Here is a 17,771-nt window from a genome sequence, read left to right as displayed (position 1 = left end):
TACTGAGATTTTTGTAGCTTATACCCCCTGATGTATTTGTATTTCATTCTTACAGGAACATGGTTTTACTAAGCAGATAGAAGCCCAGCTTTTTGCCATATAAAAGTTTATTACTCAATCTTTTAGAAGTATGCACCCATACATTCCATTCTAAATAGCTGTGTGATTTTAAATTTAAATACAGCGATAATCAATTCACATAAAATAGGTGTAGCAAACTAAAGTGGGTCAAATCAACTTTGCTTCTAGCATCTGTATTTTACTTTTAATCTAGAATGTGAAGCCAATTTATAAATGAATGGTTAAATTCTTCATTTTTCACCTTTGTATCCAATGTCTATTTATTTATTTATTTATTTATTTATTTATTTATTTATTTATTTATTTATTTATTTATTTATTTAACAGACACTGAATGATCCACATATACTAGCCATACTAGTACTGCTGGTTTCAGTGAACAAGGTTACATTGGGCCCAGTCATTTAAAAAGGAACCAACATACTACTATTGCAACTTAATATTAATTAAAGATTTCTAGTCATACTGCTATTGCCATAATACAAGTCTGTACAATATTTCAAAAGTTCATGGTTTGCCCCATGCAATAACACCAACATTTTAGATTACCTCTTTTGACCAAACATATCTACCACATACAATCATATATTTACACATCACAATAGTCAAATCTTTCCACATTATATACACAAATGCATCCTATACAGGTGGAATGGAAAATTGCTTTGTTGATGGGAAGTGAACTGCATGATAAATGGCAGAATTAATTGAAAATATTTTATCAATGTTAATCCACCCATCAATGCTCACATTATACAAAATCTTGATCAGTACAGTATAATGTAAACTTCAATTTCTCCATTTGAATGTAAAAAAGAGAAGAGTATATTAAATAAGTATATTAACCAAAACTGAACATACAATTTTTGCATTAAGTTAGCTATTCAATTTACTCCTTCAATAGGCCAAGCTTTTTTAAAGCTTCCTTTCTGTGCTCTTCTGTGGCTCCTTTAGGAGTGATTTTTACACTAACACATGCTGGCCTAGGAAGCTTGGAGGGGTGCTGAAGTGGGTAAGATCTTCTCTCATGATTTTTGTCCCACTCAACATTATGTTGTTTGTTTTCCTTCAGATCAACGAAGTCTTTCCCTGTGCCAAGAGATGCTGGGCGCATCCGGTTATTCCTGAGAAAATTTGGAGTGATCTTAGTGAGAAAAGATCTTTTGTTATTCTTAAAGTTCTCTCCCTCACTTCCAGAAGCAATGCAACTACTCAGACCCACGCCAGATCGTTCCAGTGTATTAGATTTGAAATTTGCCTGCTTGACCCTTGGGATGCTAATGTCAGTTGGTTGGACTTCTTTGACATCCATTTGGTCAGACTGCTGGACAGATTTCTTATTAAGAGTAATGTCATCCATGTTTACATTCTCCCTACTGCTAGTGTAGGACATTTCTCTTGATTTTGAGTAAATAGAAGTTTTGATCACTTGGTCATCTGGATTTTTTTCATTATCCAAAGGGAGTCCCAGTTTCTCAAGAGCCTCCCTCCTTGCCCTCCCTTGTTCTTTTTGGAGGGCATAAGTTTTATCCGTGGAAAAGTCACCAGTTGCAGCTCTAGGTCTCCCACTGGATGGCAATGATACTTTTATCTTATGGTTTGGGTCTATATTAAGCGACGCAACATTGCTTTTGCTGGTTTTGAGAATAATATTTGGGGGCAATTTTCTGGGCCTTGGGGCAGTAGGAGGGCCTTGCTTGAAACTAGAATCTAACTGAGATTCTTCCAGTATATGTTTATGATCAATTTTTTGATGATTAACAGTTTGCTCAGAACTTTTCTTGTTACATTTAGGAGAGACAGGTTTCAAAAAGGATTCCTTTCCAGTTGCTGTCTCCATCATCTCTAGTGGGAGTGCTTGCTGGACTGCTCTTGCCTCATATTCTTCTGTTACATCTTGGTTCCTCTTACTTTCAGAATGAGGTGTTGCCCCATTTTCAGCATGTCTCCAAGAATCAGTAAGTATCTGTTTGTGCTGTATTATGAGATGGCTCTTCCTCTGGTCTTGGAATGGTTCAGGAGGTGGAATTACTACTGATTCCAACTCAGAGATTCTTCTCTGAGTACCTATCTCAGGCAGCTCTTTCAGTATGTCCAATGTCCCATGCTTAGGAGAGCCCCATAAAGTAGGATGTAATGGAGGAAGAGTTTTTACATCATCAGCATTAGTTTCTAGTGCTTCAGTGACAAAAATCTTGGAAGTCTGGGCAGTATTTTTTGCCTTGATATTTTTTGGAAGGCTATGGTGGCCTGGACTTAAGATGGCAGCAGGTATTGAACCAGAAAGAGAAGTGTTGCCTTTTGGATCAATTTGTTTATGCTTTCCAAGATAGTCAGGATCCAGTTCTGCAAAATAAAAACATAGCGGTGGGGGAAAGATAAGATAAAGAATAATATATCATTTTGGTTTTTTTAACAAGAAACAAGAGGAAAGAAAGTTATAAATAAAGGAAATAGAAGCCAAGGAGGAATAGGACCAAATATTCATTTAGATTTTGCACATTCGTTACATTAATTTGATAAAGTTTGGATGAAATAATAAAACATGAATAAGAGATCAATGAGTTTGAACATATTCCTCAAGAGTTTGAACATTTCCTTCAATGGATGTAGCTGACAAAAACTATATAAATGCTAGTTTTCTATAGAAAATTCAAATGCTTATATTGTTCAGTCATAGAATACGACCTTTTATGAAGGAAGATATGTTCAAAGTAAAGTGTATAAAAAACCTATTGAAAATTTTCCAGGGGTATATTAACCGCATATTTAAAAAATGTGAACTAGATCTGGGACTCAACAGATTAGACATTTTTAATAAAAAGCTAAAGAATGTAACCTCCCTTATTTTGATTATGTGAAGACATCTATTTCCTGAAATTTAATTTTGTACATGTTAAATCAACATATAATTTTATCTCAGAGCATTATATTTTAAAGTTATCAAATGTAAAGACATTACCTGGGACAATTTGTACTACTTTAAAGCCTTGTCAGATAGTTTGGATGGCAGAATAACTTAAACTATTTTGTGACCTTAAGGCATGCTTATACAAACAGAAATTTAATCTGTGTTTTGTTTCTTCAAAACTCAGTCAAGAATTACTGTTCAGCTGAAGTATTCCCACTGCAAATCACTTACAGAATAATTCACAAATTTACCTTTGGGGACATCTCTTGTAGGCCATGTCCTTGAAGGTTTGGAAGGTTCAACAGTTTCTGCCTCATCAGTAGAAAGTCCAATGTCTGCTTCAGTGTCTAAAGAATGCAAAGTTTCTTCAAGAAACATAAGGCATTCTTTTTCTTCAACTGTTAGATAATCAAAGCCACCGTCACTCTTTGAGACAAAAACAAAGAACAAAAAGGTTCTAAAAACTTGCTCTTAAGAACAAGAATTTCATCTCCATTTCTTGTCTTCCATTCAAATTTACCTGTGCAATTCCTGGGAAACAACCAATATTTCTAACCAAGGTCAATAAAACCTTTAACCTTCTGTCAAAACAGAATAAACATTTGTTTTTCGTTTGTTTTCTGCAACCACTAAATGTCAGTTGTGGTTTGATCCAGATAGGCTCAGTTCCTTACTTGAAATTCAAATTAGATCTAATAGTCAACAATAAAAAACAAAAAAACACATATATAAACAGTTTATGAATTTTAATTTTAATACACGGTTGTAAAAATGCACCAACAGGTACAATAGATCACATATTTCTGACAATCATTCCTCAACAGCTAGAACAATATTATTTTTCTAATTTCTCAGTATGATTCTTTTACCTACTGCTCTATCTCATGATCTAGTCAGCCATAATTCTTGTTAAAAACTCAGATTCCAAAGTTTGGGTATACGGTTCACTACCTTACTAACATTCTTAACATATGAGGATTTAAAGATTTCCCTAGAAATCTATTTATATAGATTTATATAATAATAAATAATATTTATATTATTTTAAAGAGATATCTAATGATCCCATGATTATATCATATGGGTCAATAAACTCTCAAATTTTTTATATCTCCAAAACAGAAAATTGGATATCCATCCTTTCAAATATATTCTTTCAGGAGTTTAATACACCTAGATACATTTTTTTTTCATGAATCATCTTTAAGTAGATATCATTTTAATATTTTTAAGGACATGAATCAATTGATGGGGCATTATTGGTGATTCCAGTTCTTACTCCATGTTTAAATATCCAAAAAATGTCAACTTGAAAATATCATTTTTATATTTATTTATTATTAAATTTGTCACCCATCTTGTTTTGAGGCGACTCTGAACTTACAAACATTAATATTATTAACCTATATATAAGCTAATATTATTTCATAATACACATTAGTGATATGTTCACTATATTTTACAAATTATCCACTGCCATTAAAGCAACAGATATCATATAACTTTCAAAATAAATCAATACGTAAATAAATAGTGTTACCATTTCCAAGGAACTGGAGTTGTTGCTGATCACACTGTCACAGCTGCCTGCACTGTCAACAGTTGGTATGGGATCTGGTTCAGCTACCCCTACCCATAAATCTTTTTTAGGCATATCAAGGTAGATAACAGAGCAATCTGTATGATTCAAGAGCTCTAGGATAAAAAGAAAAGAAAATCATACATATTCTGCAATTTTGAAACATATTCAGGACAAGGTTAAGAAATATTAAATGTTTTATTTTTTACATCTTCATTTTTTGTACAACCTTTTTTAAAAAAAACCAATATGCTTACTAAATACATTTATGAAATGCCTGTTGTTGTTTTTTTGTAGCAGAGTCATGACTATGCATACAAAAGTGTCCAAATTCACACCTCTAAAAGTCTCTGAAATTATGGGTATCTTCATTATGATTATATAATTAACGAGCATGTCCTTACCCTGAAAGTACTTACTCCTACAAACCTGAGTTTCATGGTGTGTTGAAGGTGATTATGCATCATAAAATTACTATGCATAAACATTCTCTAGATTGATCTGTCTCTAACTTGGTTGTTCATATTTTCCAGTCACCACTGTAATCAAATCCACCCATCTTGTTGCTAGTCATCTTCTTCAGTTTCTATACCTTTCTCAACATTAAAGATTTCTTAACAGTTAGTCCTTCACATTATGTATTCAAAATAATGACAATTTGAGCTGCCTTTTCATTTTTGCCTCAAGTGAAAACTCTGAATTGATTTGTTTTATGAACCATTTGATTGTTTTCTTAACTATCTATGAAATTCTTAGGAGTCATCCAACAACAAAGTTCAAAGGCATTAGTGCTCCTTCTATCTTGCCTTTCAAAGTCCAACTTTTACTTCCATAAACTATCGTAGGGAAAATGATGGCTTGCATGATTTAACTGCTCCACCTGTGAGGCCATTTCAATTTCAGACTGTAAAGGGGAAATGCCAGAATAGTAATGCTGAAACAAAAGGAAATGAGGTAGAGATGTATTATTTTACTTATATAAAAATGAATTTATCTTCCTTTTGTAAGGTAGTTATTCATCTTCTAAAGTAGGGGTGTCAAACTGCCGATCTGCAGACTGGATGCGTCATGGTGAAACCACGCCCACCCCTTTGCTGGCAATGGGAAAAAAAGTCATGATACGTCACGACACGTCACATGATGTTGCGAGTTTGACACCCCTGTTTTAAGGTATCTTGAAGGGAACAAGGAAGTTAGCAAATATTCAGGATTTTTCCTGAATATCTTTCCAAGGTTTCGTTACTATCAAGTACTGGTCTGCAGTGTATTTCTTCATTTTTTTATTTCTTTATTGTTCATAATCAATCCTAAAAGGCAGAAGTCATCCACTCACTTCATACCTCCATTCTCAAATACTGAAGGTATTTGCAAAATAATCTAAGCATTATTTTCTACAATTGTCCTATTACAGGTAACACTACCCTCTAAAGTCAGATATAAAGGTTAGAAAACAGCCTTCATGGTAACATGCATCCAGTTAACTGTAAGCCTATTTCTTTGATGAAAGCAGTTTACCAGATATGTTACATATTTCCAAACAGGTAAATTTTAAGCACTTTATTTCTTAAGTTTGAATACTACTCCACAATAAAACATATACGTGTTTGGCAACTCTATAAGTATCATTGCTAAATTATAAATAACCTGGATTGATTTATATTAAATGGAGACATCATCAAATCACAGAATGCGGTAGCTCACTTTTCTTGCATTCTATCTGGCTCCTCTTTTTCCCCCAACACACACTCTCATTCCAGCAATATTTGGAAATACCATATTAAAGGGTATTATACCTCCCGTATGCAGTTTCAATGTCTGGAACAGTTTCATTTTTCAAAAACGAGTCAAACATAAAAGAAATAACTTCCATCAGACTGCTGAGGAAGGTCCACATGAAACTGCCTTACCAGCAATCTCTGAAGCAAGTATTACTTTTTAACACGCTGCTGGCTATAATCTGCATCTGCAACAGCTATGGGGGGGGGTACATATTAGACTCAGTCACAACAGAAGATCTAATTATCTAATTATTCAAAAGCCATCAACCAGGACCAATATTCCAAACTATTAGCTATTCCAAACCTGGTGCTCTCCAGGTATGCTGAACATTGTAAGCTATTTCCCAAAATTTCCAACACGGCATGACTTTATCTTTTTATGAACAGTTAACCAAGTTGGCTGAAGATTATATCCAAAGGGCACCAGGTTAATGAATACTGTTATAGACTCTGACCCAGTTTAATTGCTATAAAGTTTCCAAAGAGAGCTCAACCCAGGGAATTTTATGAGCATGCTGAGGCAGTTTTCTTGGAAAAACCATGGTAGCAATTCTTCCAAAATATTTCCCAATTCAGGCCACAGCTCTGGTGTATGCTGGTGGTCTCCCAACCAAAAACTAATCAGATTTGACTCTGCTTAGCCTCTGAATCCAGGTCAGTCAGGTGCTACCACCTGCTTAATCAGTAAGTGAAAATCTTATTTTTTACTTTTCCAAGACAATTGAAGGTCATTTTAAATGGAAAAATGCATTAGAGAAGCACATTTTATTTTGCTTTGTGAAAACAAAGCACATTTATTCTCACATAAAACCATAGGCAAGAAATATGAGAGTGGCCTGTCAAAATGTTGTCTTGCTTTATTAAATAATAGTTATAATACCTATTGGCTAACAATACTGAAGAAATGAAGATTACCATTAAATAATTCAAAGTTGTAAGCAGTCATAGGTAATGAACCTATTTACTTAAGGCAGAGGCCAGGGTGTGTTTACCCTGCACATACTTGACATTCCTTAGAGAAAGGAGAATGCCTTAAAGAGACAGATATACACTCAATGCAACCACTTTTAACATGGAAACCTTTTAAATTAGGCTCACCTAGATAGCTCCATCTTTCTACTGTAAATAGTATTTTTTTGAGGAAAGAAGTATCTTTTATTCTATACACAATGCAAAAAAAGTCAGGGGATCAGTGAGGAGTGAAACAAATTGAAGTCTAGATTGCAAACAGGAAATTCTAAACTATGCCTGCAAGAAGAGAATGTGGCCATATCCAGAAATTCTAGGTTTAGGCAGTATATATATGGTGTCCTCAGTAATCCTACAAGTAAATCTGGATGGGAGCTTATAATTTATCTCAGGTCACTTGATAAATTTTGTTCTTGAATAGAAATTTAACCCCTCATAGACTTGTGGTAAGGAAAATAAGAGGCAGGACAGAGTTTTAGGTATGTTCGCCACTTTGATTTACAAATATAAAGGCAGGATAATAATATTAATGTGCATATATTAATATTAATGTGCTATTGCTAAGTTTGTAAGCCGCCCTGAGTCTTCGGAGAAGGGCGGGATATAAATGGAATTAAAATATAAAATAATATAAAATAATAATAATAATAATAATAATAATAATAATAATAATAATAATAATAATAATTATTATTATTATTATTATTATTATTATTATTATTATTATTATTATTATTATTATTATTATTATTATTATTATTATTTTAATAATAAAAATATATATGACACTGATGCATTACAACATCCTGGGTTCTTGGAAAGAACTCGATGAGTATGAAGGCCAACAGCACATAAAGAACTAGCAACTGTGACTTCATATTGTTGAAAACAGAGAAAATTAATTCTAATCGAATCACAATAATCTTCCTATTCCAGGTCTTTGGGAAGGACTCAATTGGTGAATAAAAATGCCAAATCCAATCTAAACATCTGGCTAACTGTGTAGTAAACCATACTACTACTACTACTACTACTACTACTAATACTAATACTAATAATAATAATAATAATAATAATAACAATAATAACAATAACAATAACAATAATAATAATAATGTATCATAGGGCCAGTATATTAAAAAAATAGCAGGTAAAGCAGATAATAACAAGACCTGGCAATGACTAAGAGCAGGAAAGTTGAAAAAAGAGGCATAGGGGCTAATTCTGGTTGCACAAGATAAGATAAGAGATAAGATAAACTTTATTATACACCTACATCCTTACATATAAATATTAATCACTGTCCATCTTAAATACATACAGTAGTGGAAAGAAGAAGCTTGAAAGTTCACAAGGTTGATACCGTATGAAACAAAACTGTGACTGAATCTGGATGTTCTGCTTCGGATACCACAAAACCTCCTCTGTGAAGGTAACAAGGAAAATAGGTCATGAAGAGGATGTGTAGTGCCCCAGACAATACTGTGAACCCTGCTCAAGCACTGCTTATATGCTATGTTCTGGATAGAAGTGAGTGAACTGCCAATAATTTTTTCTGCCATCCTCACCACTCTCTGCACCGTCTTCCAGTCTGATGCAGGAAGATCAAGTCTTAAGAACAAATGCATACAAAGCCAGAATTGAGAAGGCAGCAATAGAGCCTTGGTGGAGAAGTGGGCTAATGCCTCCTTAAGTAACACCAGCTGCCTGCAATTAGTGCAGGTTCGCATCCCACCAGGCTCAAGGTTGACTCAGCCTTCCATCCTTCCGAGGTAGGTAAAATGAGGACCCAGATTGTTGGGGGCAATTAAGCTGACTTTGTAATAATGCCGCTTGGGGGGTGTATGAAAGCCCTAACAAGCAGGCATATACATAGAATGAAGGCTACTGCTAAGCTTGTAAGCCGCCCTAAGTCTTTGGAGAAGGGCGGGATATAAATGGAATTAAAATAAAAAAAATAGATAGCAAGGGCTACCTCTGTAAAAAAGCACTTGGTTAGCTGCTGCAAGAAAATCATGCAGACTGACTATACAACAACACAACAAATCAGCAACAATGGTGAGTTAGAAGAACTGCAACAAATGCCATTTGCTTGCAACCAAGAACTAATGGGATTATTAAATAGAGAAAATCATGGATTATAAGAAACCAAAGTGCTCTGGACTTTAGAATTCAAATTGACAAGACACCTACCAGATAAAACACCAAATTTAACAATTGTCAATAAAAAAGACAAAAAAAAGTCTGGATAGTGGACGTGACAATATCTGGGGACAGCAAAATTGAACAAACTGGGAAAAAAATCATAACATATAAAGTCCTGCAAATGGAAGTAGAACAACTGTAGAAGAAGAAAGTAAAAATAATACCAATAGTAGTAGGCATCTTAGGTGTAATCCCAAAACATCTGGAGCACTATTTGAGCACCGTCAACATTGAGAAAATCACCATCAGTCAATTGCAAAATATTTATTTGGAACAGCTTACATCTTTCAACAATACCTTTACCACTGTCAAATATCAATATCTGTATATCCCAGTCCTTGGGAAGGATTCAATAGGTGGATAAAAATACCAATACCAGTCTAAATATCTGGCTGACTGGGTGACCAACAATAATAATAATTTAATCCTCCATCACAGTACCTAATCACTGTCTCATAACAGTATACTTTTTTATTTTGGTGGATTAGTTTGGACTGACAATTATGCAACAGAACATGAGGAAATTAATATATTTTGTTCCCAAAGGCACATGTTGTCACTTCCTTGAAAGAAAAACATGTACTTTCATTTTCTGCTTCCTAATAACTTCATCTCTTCCAAAATTTTCTATAATATTGTATCTGAGCTAACTACAGACTTTAATTCTAGGCAAGTCCAGTGAGAATGCAGTCTTAGACTATGGCTTTAGTAAGTTATAGAATAAGAATATGCATTTCTGCAACATATTGGCATTGTCCATTTGCAAGTGTCAAGTCATGATGGTGTCATCTCAAGTACTAGTACTACCTTTCATGTCTTCAATGAATTATTTAACTCTTTGCATTCTGTCCTATTATTTTCTCCTGACCTTCCTTTTCTATCCTTTTAAAATATAAAGCACATAAATTCAATCTTTGGGCATTCTGACTGCCCTACTGAAAATGTTGACTTTTAAAAATAATCCAAAATGAAAAGATTTGAATCTTAATCTAAGATACATTTTAATGTTAATATCATAATTTTGTTGCATTTGCTTAAGCAATTAATAGCACTGTAAAGAATAAATCTGTCTGAGAGCTTTCCTACCACTCCCTTCCCGAGCTTTGTTAAATACATTAGGCCATACTACCTTGTGATGGTGTGGTCACAAGCTTTATTCCAGTAAGTCATGTTTTTAGATCCACCCCATGCTTGGTGTCACATTCTATAAATTCTTCCCACAAAAGATGAGAAGACTATTGCTCTTACGTATATATATATATATAAAATTATTATTATTATTATTATTAACCTTAATAGTACTGGGCTACATCTAATAAAGTGATGCCACCTTTGCTAGAGGGTGTGTCCAATCAATGTATAAAAAACATCTCAATCACATCATCACTCCAGTGAATTGTCTTACATAGCAAAGAGGAAAGCTTTCAGATTACAGGATTTTGGAGGCTATGTTTGCATTTAATTTTCACATAATAAAACAGCAAAACTCTTAAGATGAATGCCTGAATCTAGTTGCCATTCTAAATTTCTCATAAGGTTCCAAATATGATAATCTAGCACCAGCATGGAAAAAAATCTATAAGAGAGCATAGGTAAAGACCCAACAGAACACTATGTCAAGGCCTTGGCAGCTATTCAAAGGTGCTAAATACCTGCCAGTCCTGTTTTACAAGTGGCTGCCTAAGTCTAACACATCTTTATCAACATTAATCCCATTTCCTCTTGTCATAGACAGGCAACCTTCAATCAAATTACTTGTCCTGTGTTACAATATTCAATACTTGTTATAGAGAAGTTATGTAAAACAATTTTCCATCAGTTTTAATTCTCTAATATAGGAAAAGGGTCTAAAAATAGATTTGCAGAAGAGTGAGTCAATCATAACATTCATTCAGATCAATTTGGAGCCCACCCACCATCTTCCTATTTTTAGTTCAGAAATCCAGATTTCTTTGCCTCCTGATTTATTGAGTATAATTGGAAATCAACAAATGGGTTTAAGTATGTTTGTTTCAAAAAGCAAACTGTGGATCATTCAGTGTCTGTTAAATAAATAAATAAATAAATAAATAAATAAATAAATAAATAAATAAATAAATCTCAAGAATTATAGTATTATGTAATATGCCAGTTTTCTTTTCTTTTTCTAAGTGCAGACTTCTTGCATTAGACATCTTCAAAATATGTGGGTGTAGGTTTTTTGTTTTAAAATTCAATTTAGGCACCAGACAACATGGGTGGCTCACTCTCTCACATCAACTCTGGGTGGCTCACAATATAATAAACAGTAATACATAATAATAAGAATAAAACAAGGTGGGATCTATCACTCTGTACAAAAACAGACAAAAACACATTAAACTTCCATTTTTCATTAGTAAAGAAACTACTAATAACATTTTTATTTCAGTCAGAGATTACAGCTGTCTGTACAATTTGAGGATCTGTTTTTCAATTTATGTTCTTTAATGAGGATGGAGGTGATGACTACTAAGAGCCTCCTTACAACCAAATTAGCCAGGCTAGCAAAGAAATAATCTCTTCATTATTGTGGCTTAAGCACTTTTTAGCATAGTCCTTTGGCCCCCTTTCCTTCATTGCATTTATCAGGTATTCAGTTTCTGTGCAAAAGTTCAGAACTTTTTAATATATACAGATGGGAGTCTGGATGCAGAATACTTTCTTATATTCCATTAATTATGGCAGCTGGATCCTAGAGCTATTGGAAAAATAGAGCTTCTGTATCATTTATATATTGTAAAAGTAAAGATTTCCTCTGTCAGACATGTTCGACTCTAGGGAACATGTCATCTTGGTTTCCTAGCTGAGGGAGCCAGCGTTGTCTGAAGACATTTCAGTTATCATGTGGCCAGTGTGACTATACATCAAGGCACATGCTGTTACTGTCCCACCAGAGTGGTCCCTATTTATCTACTTGCATTTGCATGCTTTTGAACTGCTAGGTGGGCAGAAGCTGGGACAACTAAAAGGAGCTCATCACGTTACACTCAAACCTGGGCTATCAATTTTGCAGCTGACAGAGTCTTTAACTGGTGAGCCATCATGCCCCTCATTTATATATCGTAAAAAAAAACCACCACTCCTTTTAATGTATATATATCCACCAGTAAAAAGTAAATAGAACACCCTAGTGGTGGAAATCATGAATGAATACAACACTATAGAGTGAACACTAACCTTTTTTTTACCAGAGCTTTTGTTTTCTTTTGTTTTGAAAAAAAGTTTTAATAAGATACAGCAGAAAAAGGAGGAGCAAAAGAAGCAACTGAGTATAATTTCCCCCTGAAATAATCACGGTGTGTACTTGAAGTCAGGATCTTAAATTGGCTTACCTCATTTATTCTTTCGGAGGTGGGATTTGTGTCATTCAATTGTCAGAATAAAGATATTTGCTTTTAAATAGTATTTTTTAAATTTGTGGATCACCCAAGTCTGTATTTTTAGTCCCATGCATGTTGCTGTGGATTCAAACTGCTTTGTGCGATGAGTTGTTTTGTCTCCTTCCCACCCCCAAAATTTCATTTGCTTCAGATACCAACAAATCTAAACACCTTTTTCAAGACTAGGTTTTACTGAGAGGTCAAATTCCAATGTCTGAACAAGCTCTGCTAGAGAAAAATTCTGGATTCAATTCTTTCTTTTAAGAGAGAAATTCAAAAGTAAGGATAGCAAGCTGAAAGGTGTGGTTTCAATTTTCTCCATCTTGTGCAAGACTTGACATTACTGTGGGTGGCAAAAATCAGTTTGCTTATAAAGAAATGTGAACGACACAGAACTCTAAGAACTAACAAAAGTAGTTAGAATAGTTCTAAAATCTATATTAAATATTAACTAATATCCTTGAATACTAGGTCTCAGGGTATCAAACTTGTGAACACGGGGCACAGCTGTACTTTTTTTCTGGGTACATATTTGAGGAAACGAAACTAGGCGTGCCCACGCTTATGATATCAACAATACATATGTGAGCTAACTGCACCAGGGAAGTGTTATCAGTCCTTTTCATGTGACCTTCATACTTGGGACAACATTTTTTAAATCAGTGAATTGTAAAGGAGAGCCATAGAAGACATATCAGATGACATTGAGAAACTACATGAAACTCTGCCTTATCCTTCAATGCATTTCATTTCAACATAAGAGTTGCAGGGCTGCCTTTTGAATAAATTTGCTTTTAATTGTTGTGTAGATATGCATTCAAACTTTTATAATTTGGATTATCTTGTTTTTAAAATGAATCATTTTATTGCAGATTTTTAAATAAATTGCTTTATTAATGATGGTTCAATATCCAGAATTAGCAAACCACTTAGAAAGGGCTGTAAAGCACTGTAAAGTAGTATATAAGTTTAAGTGCTATTGCTATTAGTAATGTAGAAAAAGAATAAAATAATCACCAAAAGGTGTGTATATATATAAAAGTTTTGTATAATAATGTAGAACTATAAGAGTTGCTCTAGGCAAGATGGGTGGCATATGTCAAATAAGCAAACAAACAAATAATAAACAAACAAGCAGTAAATGTGGCAAGGGTCAACATATTTTGATTTCATTTGCCATTCAGTTTAACTTGAATACTTATATTGTATTCTTCCTTGAAGACATCCCTGTATAAACATTTAAATCTATGTTTCTATGGTTCCTAGTGAAATACGAGAGCCAGCCTGGTTTAGTGATTAAGGAACAGTGCTAGAAAATGGGAGACGGTGCGTTCAAGCCCTGCCTTAGCCATGAAAAGCAGCTGGATGACTTTGGACCAGCCACACACTCCCAAACCAACCTACTTCACAGGGTTATTGTTGTGGGGGAAAGAGGAAGTTGGAAGTTCATAGGAATAATTAAGCTTTATTCCTACAATAATGTTTTCTAATAATCAGCTAAGCACTTAATTCGTATACCTGTCTTATTTGTGACCCATTCAAATGAACATAGCCAATAGCAGCTTGATATTACTCTTACTTTTGTTGTATGTTAAAAAAACTAAAACGTTGACAATCCAAATTGCAAAGACTATATTCAGCTCATTCTACTGTAAATTGCAGAAGCCTGTTCTAATATCAGCCATTTTTTTTGCTACACTTCACAATAATTTGAGTCAATATTATGAAGTCAGCTCCTCTCAGTTACATTGTTGTGGTTTATATGTAGTTTCTTATAATACAATATCTAATTGCCTGAAATATCTCATTTTGATAGAATTTGTCATACAACAAAACAATTACTAAAATCATCCTACACTTTATTGTATAGTCCACATAAAGTCCCATGGTTGCTCAGAACACTGCTCACATTGAATCTCAGTGGCTTGGTCTCTTGGTATTTTGAGGCACAAAATACATATATGTTTTAAAAGATGCTGAACAGTCAAAAATATAATTTGCAAAATACTCAGATAAATGGTAAATTCTATGCAACTCTGCCCACTTGCACTATTTTCTTCTCATTACAATATTTAATGAATAAAGCCTTTCCTATCTGTGAAACAGAATGAATGCAAGAGACAGACACTTGAATGCATCTACATTACTTAATTGCATTTCAATTTCATGTTTGCTAAAGCATCTCAGAACAAGACAGAACTCCAACATGTATGCACAAGTCATTTGACCCCATACGCACAAAAGACAAGTCTCTAATACCACCAATTACAGCTACATAGTTCCAACTATCTTAATAGCTAATTAAAATCATTTACAATTCCTTTTGTTTCACTACATTCAACTAATAAATTGTAAATTTCCACCCTCGTGCCATGTTAAGAATAAATTCAGTCAAATATCTTATAATTACAGCTGAGTTAAAGTAGCCTTTGTTTCCTATTGCTGATAGACTAAATAGCTATTTTATAACAAAAAGCATTTCTACTCAGTTCCATCTTTCAGTGTTTTAAACTAATACCTGTTCTTAATATAGAAGCAGATTCCCATTGTTTTGTAATTTTGCATAGTAAGCATAAGAAATTCTTAGTTATTTCATACATATAATTCTAAAACTGGAATCTGCTTAATGCAGTAAGAACTGTTCTCTTGATTCTAACAGCAATTTTTTGTAAAGAAAAGAGTGTACTGGGTATGACTTACTTTCATAAGGAGAAATTAGCCTTTCCACAATCATTTAGTAGCAGCTCAAAGGTATGTCAGAATAAAACCAAGAAAGAACAGATAAATACAGTAACGTACCTTATCCTTTTAAGCAAACATAGTTTAGTTAGAGTTTAACTCACCTTCACTAGGAAATGAAAACAATTCCACGTAGTGCTATGCACTAACACATCAAACAGGCTATACCACCTCCTCTGTTCTGTTCTTGACCTCCCACTGACTTACCTAGACAGGTAAATTCCTCCTGTCTTTCTTTTCTCTCCACCCTGAAGCTGACTCCTCCCCTAAGCTCTTCATTCCAGCTGTTTCCTAAAGAAAAGGGGAGGCAGGATTACAGAGATCTTGGCTTCTTCTAAACAGTAGCACCCAGAAATGAAGCAAAACAGATGAACATGTTTAAAAAAAACTGAGTGTTATTAAAGTTAAATGCCTTCGTAGTTAAAATGCTGATTAGGGCTGATTTCCCTAGCAAGTGCAGGAAATAAGTGGTTTTTTTTTAAAAAAATCGGGAAGCAAGAGTAGAACAAACAGGAAGCCATGCAAGGCTGAAAGTATACAGTCATGATAAAATCCACTAAAGTCAAAGTATATTGTATTAAGCATAACTCCCTTTGATATTAGTAGATCTACTCTAGGAATGCTGTAATTGTATATGGATCTAATCCTATTTACCTGGCATAAAAAGATGAAAAAATTGCAAGTATTTGTATTCATATCTATGGCTTTTTCCATAAAAAAATATCTGAATCCAATCAGTAAATAATAAACAGAGATATAGTGCTTTATTCTTTACTGATTATAAGTTACTTATTTATTAAGGACTTCTCCACCTATTTTAGAAATAGATCATTGTAATCTCCATGTTTGGGATATATTGAATGAAATGGACTCAAATTGAAAAACAAAAAGCAAGTGGCAGCTGTGGCCAGGTGGGCTTTTGTAGAGGTTCATCCTGTGTGCCAACTGTACCCTTTCCTTGATTGGGAGGTCCTTCAGACTGTTACTCATACCATGGTCACCACCCAATTGAATTGCTGCAATGTACTCTACATGGGATTGTCCTGGAATAATACTAAGCTACAGTTAGTTCAAAATACAGCAATATGAGCAGTAACAGGTATCTTTGGATAACAGGTGCCTTTTGATGCATTGGTTGCCACTCAGCTTTCTGAGTGCAATTTGAAGTACAGGTTATTACCTACAAAGCCCAGTGTGGCATAGGGCCTGGATAACTGAGAGACCATTGTCCCCAGTTGTTTCTACTCTCCCAGTGCATTCCAGCAGAATGGATGAGCACCAGGGTCCTTTTATTAAATGTGGTCATCTTGTGGGATTGAGGAAACATGCTTTTTCTGGGTCAAACATCATTGACCGAGAAAGGAGGACTGCACCCTCTCTCCTAGAGTTCTGGAAAGTTCTTAAAACTTGGCTTTGGTTCCAGTCCTGGGATTGTTGGGTTTCTGAGACCCCTATTAAGATAGCTTCCAGGTTTATTGGTTTGCTACCATGTGGATACATAAAGACTTTTAAAGTTTGCTTGTATGAAATTAGCACTGGTTTAGAAGAAGGGACTATTGTTGTAAATGTTATTTTCTAGATGATAGCTTGGTGCCATATATATGTGACTGGTTAACAGTAATTTATGAATTCTATCTTTGTTCTGTGTAACAGGCTTTAAGCCTAAAGCATCAAATAAGTCGTTTGTATATATCCAGTAGACCATGATCCTGACATAAGAGACACGTGCATGTACACAGACACACACATATATAAACATTTTTGCTATGCATAATTTACTCATAAAGAAATTCAAAAGAAAGCACGCCAAGTAAATATTCAAAGGATTATAGCTTTAGCTTGTATTATAGGCTTTAATAGTACAGTATTCAGTGCTATTCCAAAAGTGCTTTTTCAAAAGGCAAATGGATTTTCTTGGTTTTTTGAAAACATTTCACTTCTCATTCAAAAAACTTCAAGGCTGAAGAATAATAATTTGTAGTAAATGATGATATTGTTTCTTCTTTTTGTTTATTCCAATTTACAGAGGGTAAAAGTTTTGCCTCTCAGAGTCAGTACTTAGGCAAGGAACTTAAAGAATAAATGTGAATGAACTTTTTCTTAATCAA

The 17,771-nt window shown here is 34.1% G+C and overlaps 1 protein-coding gene across 2 annotated transcripts; it reads right to left on the bottom strand.

The window, feature by feature from the left end:
* Positions 1-338: 338 nt before the first annotated feature.
* LOC310638303 (specifically androgen-regulated gene protein) lies at positions 339-15,853 on the bottom strand. Of its 2 annotated transcripts, XM_083359267.1 has the most exons (4): positions 15,768-15,853; positions 4,533-4,687; positions 3,244-3,418; positions 339-2,427 (listed from the first exon to the last, which is right to left on the bottom strand). In XM_083359267.1, exons 2-4 carry the CDS (start codon positions 4,644-4,646, stop codon positions 971-973), a joined length of 1,746 nt encoding a protein of 581 aa, XP_083215393.1. In that variant the 5' UTR covers positions 4,647-4,687; positions 15,768-15,853; the 3' UTR covers positions 339-970. The 2 variants fall into 2 exon arrangements, with proteins under 2 accessions (XP_083215393.1, XP_083215394.1); XM_083359268.1 differs by lacking the exons at positions 4,533-4,687; positions 15,768-15,853 and adding an exon at positions 3,513-4,086.
* Between the last annotated feature and the right edge of the window lie 1,918 nt (positions 15,854-17,771).

This window comes from Vipera ursinii (genome assembly GCF_947247035.1).
Source record: "Vipera ursinii genome assembly, chromosome: 3".
Lineage (NCBI taxonomy): Eukaryota > Metazoa > Chordata > Lepidosauria > Squamata > Viperidae > Vipera > Vipera ursinii.
Note: the sequence above shows the minus strand (reverse complement) of the source record. Positions and strands in the feature narration are given on the sequence as shown.